General features: G+C 29.4%; 1 protein-coding gene across 1 annotated transcript; it reads right to left on the minus strand.

Moving 5' to 3' along the window:
- Positions 1–3786: 3786 nt before the first annotated feature.
- LOC107450241 (mitotic checkpoint serine/threonine-protein kinase BUB1) lies at positions 3787–18661 on the minus strand. Its single transcript, XM_016065996.4, has 2 exons — positions 18479–18661; positions 3787–8194 (listed from the first exon to the last, which is right to left on the minus strand). The coding sequence occupies exons 1-2, from the start codon at positions 18481–18483 to the stop codon at positions 4111–4113; spliced, it is 4089 nt and encodes a 1362-aa protein (XP_015921482.3). The 5' UTR covers positions 18484–18661; the 3' UTR covers positions 3787–4110.
- Between the last annotated feature and the right edge of the window lie 84 nt (positions 18662–18745).

The raw sequence follows: 18745 nt of genomic DNA on the forward strand, positions 1-18745 counted from the left end.
ATACCAAGCATTTGGCAAATGAGTGTACTTAAAATATTTTATCACTTTAATAACATTTTTCGTAACACCAGGAAAATTTATATCTTTGGCTAAAAGATTTAAGATATGAGTGGAACAACCATAATATATAATATCATAATTCTCAGTTTTATCTAGCTCTTCTCTCATTTTTTTCATGTTACTAGCACTGTCTGTCACAAAGCTTCGTATGTTTACGTTGAACTTTTCTTTGCAATCAGAGATGGCTTGTTTTGCTAGAGTGCGAAGATAATCTGCAGTGTGAGACTGCTCTGACGTGTCGTTAAGGAATTCCTTGCATTTCTTTTTGGCACACCTTACAAACTGCCCATTTGCTGCTATTTCCATCTTTTGTTTTGCACAAAAAGTGGTTTCACATAGAATCTTTTATCCTTGGCATGATTCTTTTTTAAATCTTCTTTAGTTCAAAAATTTATGACGAAATTATTTAAAGAAAGTTACAAGAAAAGGTTGAATAATATCTAAAATATACCTTTGCACACAGTAAAATTCCCCAAATACTGGCAACTACAACTCTACACTTAACTAATAAGATTGGTTAGATCCAGTTTGACAACTTGCTTATCTACCTTGACCACTTACTCATCATAGGAGGGGTTTATTTCCTTCTTTAAAAGTGGGGGAATGAGAACAGGTTCAGTCTAAGAATGAATTTTTCTAGGTAGGTAGAGGGTAAGTGAAAACAGGTGCAATCTAAAACAAGATTTTTGTAGGAAGTAAAGATAGTGTGAATGGTAGCATGAGGTTGAGTAGTTATTAAGAGAAATCTTGAAATAATGTGGGAGATATTTGTAGAAATTTTGCTGAAAATATCATATTTATTTCAAAATAAATATCGGATATATATCAACGAACCCTGCCCTCTCCTCCTCTTTGCAGTTGTATAGGAATGTACTGTGATATTTTCCCTTTTTATGTAATAAAAAATTATTTTTTTTAAAATTTCCATACTTTCCTTTAGAACTATGTTTAATGTAGTTTTCAGTTCCATATAGTTTTCCAACTTAAAAGATTTTAATCTATATGAAAATCAAGAGAGAAACTAATGTACTTCCTTCCTCTATGACTCTCCACACGCTAATGGGGAAAGCATGTGAAGTGTTGCCATAGGTAGAGAATTCTGCTTTACGCCATCTGCAGCCCATTTCGACCGCCAATACTAATTTTTTTCTTGTGTGCCTCAACTGGGCTATAGTCAAAATTTTGTTATTTTGAGTTAGTTTCAGAAATCTTCCTGCTTATCAATTACAAGAAATTAGCTTATTTTTTTAGAATTAAAACTAACTTCTTTTTAACCTTTCAGCATGCAGGCTCAGAAATTTTACAGATTGTGCATGTCATATTTTTTATGACAGCTATTATTTTACTGTTTTGACACAGAAAATGGCAGATAGGAAGATATTATTAATAAAATTGCTAAGCGATAAAAAATTAACCTTATTGTTTCAAATTATAAATGATGTCACACTTAAATGGAAGAAAATTATTTTCAAATGCTTATAGTCAGGGAGAAAAGCAACCCTGTATTTTATTATCGATGATTTAAAATTTATTAGTTAATAACTATGTTTTAAAATTATAAAGTCAGAAAAACAATTCTAGCAGAAAACAAAAATTATAAAAATTTAAGATGTGTGTTGGCAGGACAGCACTTCATCAGGGGACACACTGCGTGCTAACACACATGAGCCTTTCTGTTGTCAGTGTTGAAACCAAAAACTGACAGTGCCCCGAGGCCCCATAATGGAAAATCAAATAAGAAAAGGCAATTAGAAAAATTGAAATTTAAATGCGAAGAAAAATAATGAATGCATAATAAAATATTAAGAAACCTAAAAACTAACCATTACGGGAACAGGATCAAAAACTCCATAAAATATCCATATCATGAATTAAATAAAATTATACAATCATTTTCAGAATGAAACTAATTTACAAATTGCTATGAAATTCTGTATGGTTTTAAAAATCCCAATATTTTTAATATGCACAAATTTCAAATTAGAGTAATAATTTTTGCCGATTTTATTATAATATATTACTAGAGTTTTTTTTTGACAACTACCTATTTCCTTGTTGTTTTTAAAATCCCGATATATTTATTACAATATTACGAATCACAAGCTATAAAAAGTTTTTTTTTTTTTTTGACAACTACCAATTTCCTTGTTGTTTTTAAAATCCCGATATATTTATTACAATATTACGAATCACAAGCTATAAAATGCGCATTTAATTAATCACTTTTTGACGTGCTTTATTTTTGCAAGCGATTTTGAAATTCTTGTATTTTCACAATGATTTTGTTAAGGCTCACTAGTTTAAAATCCCACATTTAAATAATCACTTTCTGAAGTGCTTTGTCTTTGCCGATTTAATCGTAAATCCACTCAATTTTTCATAGCTTTTGTAGTGCATTCCCACATGGTTTTAAAATTGGATTTTATTATTAGGAATTTTAAATTACGCATTTAGATAATTATTTAAGGAAGCACCTTAATAATTGTAAATGTAAGCAATTTTTTCCCGTTGTTTTAACTGTTATTATGAAATCAGAGTTTTTAATTGCACAATTAAATTGCACTTTTGATATTATTTATTTTTGCATATTATTCCATTGTTTTTTGGCTGTTAGCACCATGTATTTGTACGTAGTATTAGTTATTTTAATACCATGTTATTGTAACATGAAAAACAAAAACACGCATCTACATATCTAATAATTCAAGAAAAAGTAATAAGATATATAATACCAAATAAATATTGAATCTTAATATGTACTACCTATAATATTGTTTTAACTTTTGGGTTTTTGCTTAAACCCTATGAATTTTCTTTAATTAAAATATTTAGTTCAAATTTATATTACTCATTAAAGTATATAGTAATTTTTTTTTTAATCTCTTTTCCCAATATATATATTAATAAATCAATAAAATGGCTAAAAAAATCAGTTTTTTAACTTTTTTGAATGAATTCTTATAATTAAAAGTATTTCATTTTCTGAAAATAAGTTACTAAAAAAAATATTTAGCGTTTAGCAATTTTAAGATAAAAATTATCATATTTGCCATCAACATGAATAAATATGCATGCGGCCCTTTGTCAATCAACCAGCTGTGCAAGTGGCCCTTCTTCTAAAAAGGTTGTGCACCCCTATTCTACTAGGAATTTTACTTTTATGAAACAAGTCAAAAAAAATAAATGACCAATTACAAAAACTAACTCTAAGTTTAATTATTTTACTTATTTCTAAAAATTAGAAATAAGAGAAAATAATAAAATTGTAAAATAAGAAAATAGAAATATTTCTCTATTTTTGAAGTTCACTTCGCAAATAATTTCTGTGATTAAATAATGTTTGCATGTGTATCTAAGACTGGTCTAGCATTCCATAGATGCTGAGAATTTTTTTTTCAGACACACAAACTGCATATTCCAAGTTTGGATTAGGATTGCTCTGGCACTTTATCATTAGGAGAAGCATAATTTCTACTTAGATGTTTAAATTTTGGAAGATAATGTTTGGATTTTGGAATGGGAATGAAGAGGCTCTTTCATAGGACCAAATGATAAATTCTATAGGAAGATATTTCGGCATCATGCTTTGTTAGCTGGCTTCGCATGTGCAAAACTTATATATCTTCTGATACACTTTAATTCAGCGACATTAGCTTAAATATGTCTTTAGAAAAAAATTGTGTTATCATTCATATGAAAAAATTTATAATTGAAAAGATAGTTAAATACAACTAATATAAAATGATTTTATTATTTTAAAACAGGAACACATATTCAATACAGAAAATAACTTAAAAAATTAGTGATAGATATAAACATAAAGATGCAATATTAAAAAAGGTACATAAATTATATGGATTTTAAAATACATTGTTACACTTAGAACTGTAACACTTGCTCTCTGTTATACCTATATGCACAATATGCATAGGTAGTACACTACAAAAAACTAATAAATTCTTATTTCATAATAAATGCAATAGTTTAGAGATGATTTTAAAGTTCGATCGTAATCCATAAAAATCAGAAGAGAAGGAAAAAAAAGAAAAGTTATTTTTGATGTTTACTTCTAAGGTTTTTCAAAATAGTTTTAATATTTTCTGGAGCTTGAAGTAGTTTGGCTTTGATACGAGCTACATGTTCTGATATGTTTGGTTCTTCATAGCAGGCTGGTATATTCAAAAGTTCATCAAAAAGAGGAGACCATATATCATGTGCCTGATACCTTTTAAATCTTTTTTCTATGCACCATCTCCCACTTTCATTTTTCTTTACTTTCATATAATCTTGAAACACTAAAGTATGAATGCAATCTAGTATGCCACACCAATCGAGTTGAAAAACCCATGGTTTGTTTTCAAGAATCTCATAGCATCTATTCCTCACAGGAGAAGTGAAACATACGCCACTTTCAAAAAAAGTTAGATCAATGCTGCGACCAAAATCTATGAATTGAAGAAGACTTGTTCCTTTATCAATGCTTTCCAATTCAAAATTGTCAGAAATACTGCGAACTAGAATATTATCTGGCTTGATATCAGTGTGAACAATTTTGCATTCATGGATTTTAAGCATAATTAGTAGCAATTCCAATGTTAAATATAGAGCCAAGGGTTCTGGGACTAACTTATTATCTTTCTTGAAGGAATTTACTAAATCTAATAAAGTTCCTTGAGGAAAGTATTCAGTCACCAAAATCATACCATCACTGAACTTCTTTGCAGCAAGAATATCCATAGCTGAAAGTCTGACATCAGGAATCAAATTCATGTGAAGTAATCTTTCCTGCAATATGAAACAAATGTACAATTCCCATTCATTACTATGCTTACAAGCCTTAAGTGCTACTTTAGAGGGAAATGAATGATAAAAACCATGCAGTGAAGGTTCTTTGTCTGCAACAAAGACTTTACCATATGCACCTTCAGCAACCATGCTTTCAACTGTGAATTTTTCTTGTTTTACTTCAAATACATCACCTACTTTCAAGAATTTGAACTTTTTTTCAGAAATATCCACTATTCTATGATAATTAGGTGGTTGCTTTAAAGATTGCAATAGCTTTTCTGTTAATTGATTATCAAAAGGATCGTCGACATTTTCATACAATGCTAATTTCAGTTTTTCAACGTTAGCTTCAGAAACTTGAACTGACTTTTTAATATTTGTAATACTATGTTCACTAGTCACAGGTTTAGGTTCCTTAAATGTATCTACCCTGGAGTACTCTTTATGGGTGATGTTGCTTTTTTCATAGCTATGACACTGATCAAACTGACTTAACCTTGTAGCACTGGCTGAGCTGCCAGACGAAGCAGAAGATTTATAACTTTCCTTACTCGATTCCATAATCATACTCAAGTTGTTGATTGGTCTGGTCACAACATTTATTTTTTCAGGACGATAAAATTGTTTTTCAGTAGCAGGATCTACCACACCTTGAGAAGCAGACGCAAGATGTTCTTCCTTAGTATTGCTTATAAGGCACCTATAGTTGTAGGTGTCTTCTGAAATTTGTACTTTAGGTTTTTTATTGTTTTTAGCTGACGTGAAAGGAGTTGATGATATAAATGGTGCTGAAATAAATTGTTCAGTATTACAAGGAGGAAATAAAGTTTCATTCTGCAGTGAACATTTATTAAGTTGAATATCTGCTGGATCTAAGTCAATCTCCTGAATATCTTCTGGATCTATGTCTATCTCCTCAGTCTCTTGAAGCTCCAGCGGAATAAACGTTACATTTTGAGCAGGTGTTAGTATTCCACTCTTTTCCCTTTCTGTTGAGTTTTGAATATAATCTTTAGGAGGTATATTTTCAGCATTTTCATCATTCATCATCTCAGATTCAATTTCAGGAACTGGATTTTTCAAAATGTTCTCTATAGGATCTTCATAAAAGATAAAAGGTAGATTCGATTTAATGGGCAAATTTTCCTTTAATACTTCCATATTATCATTGTTTTGCATGAAATTACCATCTACCTGAAAGAACTTCAAAGGTGATTTTCCTTCATTTGCATTCATTTTAGGATTAGAATCCACCAGGTTAACATTTTGTGCAAAATTATTTTCAGTAGGGTCCTGAAATAATGTAAAAGGTAACTTCATTTGATTTGTACCAGTATTTAGTTGATTGCAATTAATGGAAGAATTGTTGGCTTCAGTGGCCAAAAGATATTCATTCTTTAAAATAGCATCAATAGGGTTAGCAATTGTTCCATTATAAAGTTCTTCAAGCATGTTTGCAGCTTCACGATAACTCGTTGAGTTAGAGCATTTTCCTTGCAAATTTTCTGTGAGATTTTGTATTGAGAGACCTTCTGATGGCATCTTTTCAAACTGTTTATTCATGCTATCATATTGACTATGAATAGTTTTTAAATTTGAATTATTAAGTGAATCAGGGCAGGAAAAATCAAGTTCACTTTTAACTTTTACATTTTGATTTTCAAAGTTAAAGATGTTTTGAGTGTTCTGCTGAAACTGGGATGAAAGCAAGTTGCTATTCAGGAATTCTTTGTTTTCAGTTACTTCTTTAGATTCAGAGTATATTGAAGATGAAGGATTTTTAGAATTATTGAACAAATTATGATTCTGACATTCACTTTCATCAGCTTTGTTCAGACATGTACTTTGTTGAAAATTTTTTTGTTCCTCTTGATTTTTTTCAATCAGTTTATTATTAGATGTAAACCATGCATTTGCTTTAATTTCTTCAAAAGATAACTCTTCCTTACCTTTATAAAATATATCTCGATCATAAATGGGACGTTTCATGGTATTTACCGGAGAAAACAAAACTCTTTCAGGACTTTCAACTTGATTGATTTGTTTTCCTGAAGGAGTCGCTTGCTTATTTTCATCAGAATAAATAGCAAATCCCAAATCCTTTTTAACTGCAGAGTCATGAGAGTTTTTAGCTGAATTACAACAGTTTCCTTCTGATTCAAATAAATTGTGCTTTTTTAACCAGGCAGCAGCTCTAATTTCCTCCAGTGAAAACTCCTCTGCTCCGCCATACACTTTATTTCTATCATACATAGGCTGTTTCATTGGATCTAGAGGTTCAAACAAAGCCATTTGAGGACTTTTAGAATGATGGTGCGAACGCAAGACATTTGAAACTTTTGGTACTGGTCTAGGTGTGCTAATGGGTTGAGGTGCTTCATCATGATGAAAATCAAAATTTAAATTTTTGCTTGAAGATGACTGGGTAATAGGCACTGTCTGCTTAACTTTAACTTTATTCCATTTACTAGGCTTTAGTTCATTTTCTTTTGCAGAATTTACATGAAAAATAAAAGGCATACTACCTATTTTTTGGACAGGAAGAGAAGGAGCAGGTGCTTCGTTGCTAAAAATTTTGAATGGCATCTTTGAGCAAGACTCCCACTCATTTTTTGGTGCCGGTTGAGAATGGCCAATGGTCATGGCAGATCGGATTGGTGGCATTACTGTTTCTCCTGTTCTCTGAATAGGAGCAGCTTTTTTATGAGTTTTCAAAATGCTAAAAGCTGAACGGTGATTTTCAGCACCAGGACTTTGTCTAGTTGTTAAATGTTCTGAAATACTTCGTGAAACTCTTATTTCAAAATCAGACAAATATGATTTTAGCTTTTCTATAGGATCAGCATTTCTGTTTACACCTTCACATAATACTTGATTAGCTTTTTTAATATTATCTTGCTGTTCTAGTTTCCAGGACCAAGCAATATAAAAGCTTGCTGTATAGCAGCCAATATTATGACTGAACATGTAATTAAACACTTCAAAAGGTTTGCCAGAGACATTAGCAAACTTTAACCATACAGCAATGAAGCGCTTATCATCACAGTATCTTTTATCATCTTTGAACATAGTTACACATTTTTTAACAAGATCTTCATAATGTCCATCTCTACCACCTTTTAAAAAGTTTTGCTCAATCCAGTTGATATATTCAAACCATACAGAGAGAGGATCATCACCAGAATAGGTACGCAGTTCATTTTCAAAGGCTTGTTGTTGCTGTTGTATGGGATCGTCAGGATGTTCACGCAAAGCAAGTTTTAAAATATCAGGTTTACGTCCATGTTGCAAAGGTTGAATATTTTCTTTGGAAAATTCCCATTCTTCATCCGTGTTGGCGGTAACACTAAGAAAGAAGAAGAAAAAAAAGACAATTATAAAACTCATTCTTAGCTCTAAAACAGTCTACAACACTTATTTTAGAGAGAGAGTTTTTAAGATATTATTTAGCAAATATAGAAAACAAGAATATTTAGGCAAACCAGTGACTAAAAAATAGTAAATTAATTTTATAAAAATATTTTTTCAGTAAAAAAAAGTGAAAAATTGAGGAGTACAGAAATGAAGAAAAGGAGCAATAAGGAACTTATTAGTAAAAAATGCACACAAAAAAAGAAACTTATTAATAGAAAAAAATTATTAACAAAAAGTTGCTCCATAACAATAAAAAATAAAGACTTTAAAATGAAAAATATTATTGATTTTAATCTTTTTCAGCAGTTACTTAAAAAATAAATCAACACTGAAAATAACATTTAAAAAAAAAAATCAGCTAAACACTGTGTAAACTGAAGAAAAATAAATAAATAAATAATAAGTTTAAGACATTCTAACAAAATAAATTCTTATATCAAACGGCATCTAAAAATTAAAAAAAAAATTAATAATAATAAACTGAAGAAAAACGGAAGTGAAGTAGAAATTTTCTGGAATGAAAAAAAACAAAAAGGATCTTTGATGTTGAACAGAGGATAAAAAAAAATCCTAATACCTTATTCACTTCTTAATATGCATATTCACAACTATTCCAACTGTCTACTGAACGATAAGACATGAAGATATACAAAATAATAACGGAACTATTTTAACAATCTATGCATACTTGCCAACTTAAAAAAACTGCCATCAGTAAAACTTTTTTGACGAAAAATTTAAGACCATTCGAATTATTTAATAAGTAACAATACACCACAAATGAATAATAAATATTTTAATTATAGAATCTATCACATGATTGAATGTTGATGAAGGGAGAACCAAATTTTCAGTAAATTTTTTAATTGCACTTGTTAGAAAATGTAACGAAATATCTAATCAACCAATCATTTATCATCTCAAATTCTATTACAATTATTTCAAATTCTATTACAATGATGCTACTTTTTAAAAAAATGTTATATGCAAAATAAAATAGTTCTTTAAGGGTTTTCCTCTAAATCAACAGCAAAAGAGGATGCTGAATTTAAAGAAGCTGAAGTAGCCTTCTTTGCTCTAATTAAAAAATCTTTTTCAAACACTTGTTCGTGACAGATTTTAGAAAATTTGGTTTTTAATATAAGCAGGCTTTCTAAAGTTTTATTAGACATAATTGTTCGCGATTCAGTACGGTTCTTTCTAACCAAACTAAAAATTCTCTCACATTCTGAATTTGAATGTGGTATGAGAAGAATTGACAATACAATGTTTCCAAATTTTTCATACTTATAAATGCCATCAGCACCTTTCATTTGACTTATCATTGACCACTGCACATCAATTGATCTATCTGAAACAGTTATTTCACTCAAATCTTCCAACTGAAGTTGGCAAAACTGTTTCTGCAGTTCATCCATTGCTGTAAGCTTGGTTTCATTACTTTTTGTTTTTAAAAGGAAGGGAAACAAATTTACAAAATATCTCACGCTTTCAAAACTGGAGTTTTCAATTTTATTTAAGTCAGCAACTTCAGCATGTTTGAGTACTTGATCATTTAAAGGGAATTTCTTAATAATATATTCACAGGCAGTTATGAAATATTTGATAACAGCTGAATAAAACAATGATTTTTCTTCTTCCGAAGAATTTGAAATTAAGTCCATTGCTGTGTTGCCTATAACTAAATCTTGCTAATCTTTATGGTTGAAAGAAGAATGAAAATTGACGCATGTTAACTCTTTTCCTTTAACCCCAGAAGGTTTAATAAACTTGGAAAAAAGTTCTTTTAACAGATCCAAAAGAAGAGCTCTTAATCGATGAATTTGTGGGGAAGATGACTGTGGGGAAGATGACTTTAGCTTTTCAAATGTAGGGATAACATTTAAAAGAAATAAACTAAAGCACTTATTTAAATCTGAAGATAAATACATAAAAATTTTCTCTTCTTTGGATAAAGTTGAAGAATCTTTTTTAGCTTTATGTCTTTTAACCATATTCACACTTTCTTGTTGTGAACTTTTCCTTTTTTTTATCATTAGTTGGGTCCTGTTTATGTGTCATAGGCTGTTTTATTATAGCACAAGTCTTAGTTTCCACTTTAGGCTTATCCTTCAATTTATCTACTGTCTTGCTTTCTGTATCAACTACTTTTGGTATTTTGAAAAATGACAAAGTAGATGATACAGACACACTGGAAGTAGAAACTTCAGCTCTAAAATAGCTCATAAGTGGATCCCACTGATTAACCAAGCGTGTAAGACTTCTCCCTAACGATAACCAGCGAGTTGACACATGTTTAAGCACTTTTTGTGCTTCTTTACCATACATTTCCTGAAATTTCTTAAGAGAGTCCTTACGATTAACGCTCCTTTTTAAGTGGTAAAAAATATCTACCAAAACTTCATCTATCCTAACGGGAAAAGTTGCAGCAGCTTTTTCAGAGGCAAGATGTATTAAATGGCAGCAGCATCAAATTGATATTATGTGCTCATTTTCCTTCTCTAAAAATGAAATCACACCATTTTTCTTTCCCTGCATAACAGAAGCATTATCTGCACTGAATGCTATACAATTTCTAAAAGGAATGTCATATTTAGCAAACACATTTAAAAGAAGGGAGCTTATATTTTCACCTGCGGAGTTTCCTTACAAATTTGGGATTGCCAATAAAGTACTTTCAATGCGTTGAAGATCCACGTTAAAAAAACTCACCACAGCTGGGTTCAACTTATAATCAGCTTCGTGACTACCATCACATGCTGCAGTAAATGCTTGTTCTTGCAAATATTTAATAACTTCTGAAGTTCGATCCATAGCCATTTCATGGACAAGGGATGCAGTTTTGGTTTTAGCACATCCGTAACGTTTCGCAATTTCACTTTTCGGAAGCATCTTTCGAAAAAGCGGACCCACATGGCTGGCGGCATTTAGCGGAACATTATGCTCAACTAAAAAAAGAGGTAAACAATAACTCAGCACTTTACAAATGGTTTTACTCTAGCTCCGTAGCAGCTGATAATCGCGGAATTTTGCTGATGCGCTAATCGTGCAACGCTAAAAACGGGGGATCCGTATAAATTTCAGGTTAATCCGTAGGCCTGTAAAATTAGACGTAAATCCGTACATTTTACGGATAATCCGTAAAAGTTGGCAAGTATGTCTATGCTTTAAATTATGACCAAGCAAACACTTGCATCAAGGGAAAGCAATAGTTTACTGAACTTTTTTCTTGATACAACAGTGTCCTGTTGCTTATTGAAATCATATGCATTCTGAGGATATTTAAATCTATTAACCAATATATCTACAGTTACAAAAAATAAGGTTCAAAACTTCAACTTTGAAATTACAATAGCTAAATTAGTTGGTGCAAATTAAAATTTTTTTAAACATTTAAATTACATTAGTTTTGATTAAATAAGAGCTACATTTTTTAATTTACAGTAGGGCCTTGAAATATTAGTGTTTAATTACTGTTCTCCCCTATGATTTTTCAAATTACAGTATATTTAACATTATGACACGCAAATTGTGAGTTTGTGACAGTCACTTTTTTTAAGTGTCTAATTCGTGACTATTTGTAATGTATTTCTAAGTCATTTCATGATACCGATAATATTAATATGATGTCACAACTACATATAAATCTGAATCATCATTTTTTGACTTGTTGAATTCATACCATCATAACTTCAAAGTTGTAGATGATAATTTATTTATCATTTTTTTCTGCCTTTTCCAAATGGTTTTTCATATTCTGATATTTTTAACACAATGCAGACAACACACGAATTTTAAATTTGGATTATCACCTCTTCACCCATTCGTTTCATAGAGATTGTCATAAATCCAGGCATGTATTTAAAATTTAAGGTGTTGCTTTTTGACAAGCTCCATTCATGAAACTTTTTTGGCTGTAATTTCTAGTTTTATCGCAGTTTCCGTTTGTTTTTGTTTTTCAATTTCGATAATTTTAACAAGCTTTATAGCTAATGAATTTCGTATTTTAATAAAAAAATAAATACTTTTTGATGAACTCGATTTGCAACATTCATCGTAAATTCACTTTGTTTTCAGTTATCTTCTTTAGCTGTCATTACATTTACATCCAATTTTTAAATAAATTATTAAACTGTTACTCTTTCAGAATAAGATTTTTTAATGTTATAATTAAGATGAAGTTAAATTAGTGTCGCTTTAAAGCCCTGCAGATTTTGTGCACACAATGCCCTTTTTCGAAAGGTTGCTGGACTTGAATTAAGCCAATTGTTTTTTTTCCCCCTTACTATTTTTGGTTTAAACTACTAAAGTAACCTGGCATTTATCAAAACAAATTATTTTTCTAAAACTGTGATAATGACAGAATCATAACGTTGTTAATTACAGTGGTATGATTGGATATTAGAATCAATATCAGACAGCAATTTGAATTTTTAAAACTTACAAACAAAAGTTTTAAACTCTGGAATTATAACCGATTTTTCAACTTTTACAGCAGGATATATTTTTATCATTACTTAGTACTATTCTTAATTCTATGGAAAATTCCAAGGAAACAGAAAGTTTTGCATAATTTTCGAAAAAGAATTTATTTTAAAGCCAGTTAAAGCACAGCTGGGATGTTTTGAAATATGACTAATATGTTTTGGATGATTTGGGGCTAGTTCCATATGAAATAAGGTGAATTGAAAAGCTATAAATAATAACAATTTAGCTGTTTTGTAATAAGTTCCATTATAAAATAAAAGTAAAAAATAGACTTTAACATTAAAAAAATATAAATAAATAAACAAAATTCAGTAGAAAAATATCCTTATATCAAAGTAAAATTGTACTGCAAAAATTTAACTTAGTATAAATAAATTTACTTTAAATGTTAAGAATCATAAAAAAATATATAAATACAAATTGAAAAATAATATATTACTAATCTAATAATATCACTTGATAAATGTGATGATAGTATATCAAAATGATATACTATATCAAATTTAACAAACGTTTTTATAAATTTGTTTTAAATTTTGTTTCAAGCTAAAACAAAATACGTAAAAAAATATATATCAATATGAATTACAGAAGTTGAGGTTAATGATTAAATAAATGGAAGAAGTTTTTTATGTTTACTTTGCATATTAAACATTAAGGAAGGTTTCAGTTTACATCTTTCTGCCTTCTGTATTAAAGGATCAGTATACAGGGGTCTGCCCAGGCCTAGTTTACTACTGTTTAGCGGTACCTTCACTAATTCAACTTTACGAAAAACAATAGTTTCACAAAATAGGTACCTCTCATAAAAACCTAGACAGACGCCTGGTATAGTAAACAGCTTAATAGTGTAGTATAATTTCTTTTTTGTAGTAAACGACATATGGAAATGAAAACATAATTGTCTGAAAAGCAAGTTTTACTCTAAAAAATCAAGTCAAACTTCTGTAAGTTAAGACATGAAAATATCTTTCAAATCATAGTGTCATTATTAACTTGTAGTAGGTTGTAATTTTTTGTTTTTGTCATATCAGCTGAAGTTCTTATAATTTTGCTCTTTGTTGCAGCATTAGACATCTGATGTATCAATTTTAGCTACATTTTTACTTAATAGCTAATGAATACTTTATAACTAAATCAGGGTTGGGGTTTTGGACGTCCTAAACTGGTTTTGGACAGGACACGTGAGTTTTACTGTCTTAAGCTGGGTTTTACTGTCCTAAACTGGGTAAAACTGTCCTAAACTGGGTAATACTGTCCTAAACTGTCTTAAAGTGTCCAAAACCTTGAACTTTGGTAAAAGGTAAAAATTCTATAGGTGTAACCATTGTGCACACAATAATTACATGTATCAATAAATATTTGATATTTTTTATACAATTTACAATAACTTATTAAAAGAAAATAATATAATATAATAGGAAAAGGTTTAAAATTTTTGAAGCTCCACAATTCATTGAACAACAAAAGTGAATACCTAATCCTTTAAATATAAATATGCTTTTAATACTGATAAATAATATTTTTGCATAAGGATAAATATGGCAGTATTAAAAAATAATAATTTTTCTTTAAAAAAATACTAAATTTGTTCAAAAATTAACCTTATATTTCTCACAATATTTTTTTCAAAAAATTTTATAATTTCTGCAACACAGAATGATAATAAATACATCTATTTTTTAAAAAATTGTTTTTAAATATAAATATATTAGTTTAAATTTAAAATACAAAATAACTGTAAAATGTATTAATAGTTTTGAAGGGCATAACATCAGTTTCAGTTACTGACACTGGTGATGTATCACCCCTATGCTAAAAGAATTGAACATGAATGAAATAAAAGTATTATTGAATGGTACTATAGATAAATAAACCTGTTTATGACAAACCAAGCACTTAGTCCCTAATATTTTAACCTGTATGGCAAGGCCAAACTTCAGTTATGTACTATTGAATGAGAGGACCAATTGAACTTGATTACTGATTAATCTTCCTTTGTTTAAATTGAAGAGTCAAACAATATTAATAAAAACCAGGGTTGGCAAGATTTTGCCACAGGTGGAAAAAACCATGGTAAATACCAGTAAAAACCGTCCTGGCAAAAACAGGTTTTTGCCAAGCAAATTGGCAAAAAGTGGCAAAAACTTATATTGAAGATGAGAGGACAAAAACACATTTTTGATACAAAATTATTCCTAAAATTAAAATATATACTATAAATATAAATAATTACAAAAAAATTAACAAAATTATTATTCCATAATTAAATGATAATGTAATAATATATCATTTTAGTAGTTTAAAACATTATTGATTGGAAAATTTGTGATTATTCTTTTTTTTCCGGTGAAATGAACTTATTTTAAATTAATATAACTATAATTTAAAATATAAAATATCTATCAATATGTGTAGTTAATTATTGTACAAATAATTTTTTATAATAAATAATAATATTATGCAAATAATATTTATTTATTTGTAAAAAAACATTTATTTTAGGATTCTAAAATGAAAAGAGATCACAAACTTTCAATCTTTTAAAAATTATTACCATTATATTAATTATTAATATGTTAAAAATAATTTTTTCATGTAATGTATCAAAATTATTATTCCTTATGATTGATTTAAATTTGTTTCAAGTATTTTGTAATAATATTTAATCAGCAATTTAGATAATTTGGTTTTTGCCGGTTTTTACCAGTTTTTGCCGGTTTTTACCAGGTTTTTGCCACTGTCCTGGCAAAAACCCCTTTTTGCCGGCAAAAACTCCAACCCTGATAAAAACATTATACTTTTAAAAACAAATATTCTCTAATATATTTAATTATCAATATGTTATTAGTACTATGTTTATTTTACCTCTTAAATATTGTTCAGATAAAATTATGACATAATTTGAGTAAAAGGGTTTTGGACAGGATGGTTTAAACCGTGGATTAATCCATTCTGTCCTAAACCTTGCCAACCCTGAACTAAATTACCATTTAATAAGTTCTATGTATTCAGTAGCATTTTCGACAGCTTTAAGTTCATCTGTGTGAGAGATTTTTATATGTGGATTTTTATCGTCACTGTCTTCATCATCCTCGCTAGGTTCATTTTCATCATTGACGATCATTTCATGGGATCAAGTTGTTAGATTTTGTTGTCCCGAGTGTTTGGAAGATAAAATTCAGATTTATTCTTCGGTGGTATTTTTAAAAATAAAAAATAAACTAGAACAAAAAAAATCCTTAAAATATTCGATGGCTCGGTTAAAGCGGAAACTCGGATGACCGGGGCTCGGATTATCGGGACTCAACTGTATAGATAAAAAATATCATTAGAAGGAAACAGCATTTTTATCATTTTAAAATTAATGTAAAATAGGGAATATTTTTTTATCATCTGCAGCAGAATAATTACACAAGTCTTGGCAACTTCCGGGTAGCGGTCCTTTGTTGCTTCTACGAATTCGTGTAAAACATTTTTAGAACTCACGTCATATTTTCTGTCAGTCACTATAAAATTATTCTTAGTGATTGCATGAAAACACAGAGAGGGACCAACTTGAAGGGTATAACTAGTAGCCACGGCGGGACAACCTCTTTATATTTCTTTAAAAAAAAGATTAGCAACATAGAGGACAAATAAAATCCCACATTTTTGACATGCACTTTTATATGTGAAATATTCTGTAATTTAGGCCACCCTAAACATTATTTGTACACTTTTTTTAATTTAAACTATTCACACTTTAATTTAAAAAATAATTTAAGACTTTTAAATTGCAAACTAATTTTTATTAAGTTCAAATATTACAATGTAACAGACGGGTCATCTTACAAATGTGACAAATAGTTTCAGGGAAATCTCATTATTGAAAGTGACTCTTTGATTGTTTAAAGTTGGAGTTGTTGAAATTAGCATTGCTGTAATATCTTACATCTGAACCTATGCTACATCATTGTAGTAATATTAAAAGTTTTCAATCCACTAAGACCCTGTTAGAAAAACAACCCACAAATTGTCTATTTCTTTCTCAATTTCAGTTATTTGGGCAATAAATTAACTACCCTATTTTTTCCTTGAACTTTCACACTTGCATAACTAAAAATTGCAACATCAACAGGGGAAGAACCTAGAATTTCTGTTGATTCATTCATAGTGATATCTTTGAAGATAAATTTTCTTCTTTCTAGATACAGATTTATAATGAATTAAACAATTTCTTTGAACACTTACAAATGCATGTCATATATTTAGTATATCTTTTATACTTAACATTCTTCAAATGCAGAGCCTTCCTTTTCAATATCCTCTTTTGATAGATTACTTCCACCCCATTGCAAATGGATTTCGCACATTTAACAAATGATTTGACATCATTTTGTAAGCAAGTCTAATTTTTATGTTACTATTCCTTTGCATGCAACCATTTTTATGGTACCCCTTGCATCAACTGCATATGTTTCGTGACTTGTAGCAAAAAAACGCCAATTGTTCTCAATGGCAGAAAAAGTAATGCTGCACTTCTATTTGAATTGGGATTATGACCCATCACTAAAAATGTTCATTTCGTAGCCATTTCTTTTTTAAGTTTATCAAATAGGGTTTCATTGAAAGTATGGATTTTGCATATACTGTCACTGGCTATGACATAATTTACAATTACTTTTTCTTCCATACAGTCTATTTAAAGTCAAGCAACAGTAGTATATAAAGAGCACTGCCCATGAGTCCAATCATAGCCACCGGTGGCTATGGTCCAATGGGCTGACTGCACTTCATTTTGAGTAAGGAAGGTAAAATTTTCACTAAAGTCTACTTGTAAAACACACTTAGTGGGATTCCGCCTAAGCTGCTGAAAATACTTGGATTATGTTTATTTTTCTAATTCGCCCTCAAGCTCATCAATTACATCAGACAGTGTGCCTTCGTTCAAAAATCGAACACATTTTGTCATACTATAATTTTTGATCCACTAATACCACTTATTTTGTTCCACTGAATTGATAGGACATTTAGTTTTTTCTCACTGCTACATCCCCTTTGTTATAAGAGAAACTTTAAAATGTTTACATTCTTTTTAAAAAATACAAACATTTCTTTGTATTTTTCCTGATTATTTTTTCAGAAAAATATATTCTTTTTTATTTCAGGGAAACCTAGAAGAAGTTATGCTCATTTGCCAGAATATTATAAGTTTGTGAAATGCTCTCGAGGTGGTAAATTCAAACAACAAAACAAAAATACAAGACTCAGGAATAATTTATATTGCACAATACGAAATTATCCCCATATTTATTAATGATATTTTTTTTAAATGGTGCTTTTTAGCTATTTGACCAAATTACCATTCCTTACATCCCGAATGGCCTCTATCATAAATTTTACTATAATAATGCATAACTTCTAAAAATAACTTCTGGATCATTCATTACTACAAATTGCCTTTAAAATTATACCAAATATAGGGATACTACTTAAGCTTCAAAAAACTGAATACAAGTTGACATGAAATTCAATTACATAATATTACTTGAAATTCCAAATAAAAATAAAAATTCATCATTTAAAAATCATACAGTATTAATAATCACAGTATTACTGCAAATAATATATACAATTTTCAAATTATTATTATCATAAATTTTACAGAAAACTTAAGAGTATACGTTTTTAGCCTAAGTTACATTTGTAACGTTTTATCGAAAATATTAAAAATTATATATATTACCTCATAATGGAAAACTTTAAAGCAAGCTTCAGAGATAAGCTTCATTCAAAAATCAAAAGTGTTAAAAAATAATAATTGATAAATAATGAAAAATACCAATACAAACAACTTAAATGCTTGACTTTTAAAGTTAGTTAATTCAAACTTAAAATCTGGTCGCGGGAATATCAAAGTACAACGTATAGCGATATAACGATTATCGATTAAAAAAGAAAAACTTAAGGGCCATTCTTCTTTAATGCGGTTTACGCATCTTCGATCACCATT

This window comes from Parasteatoda tepidariorum, chromosome 8 (genome assembly GCF_982258835.1).
Source record: "Parasteatoda tepidariorum strain Cologne lab strain chromosome 8, Ptep-v5.0, whole genome shotgun sequence".
NCBI lineage: Eukaryota > Metazoa > Arthropoda > Arachnida > Araneae > Theridiidae > Parasteatoda > Parasteatoda tepidariorum.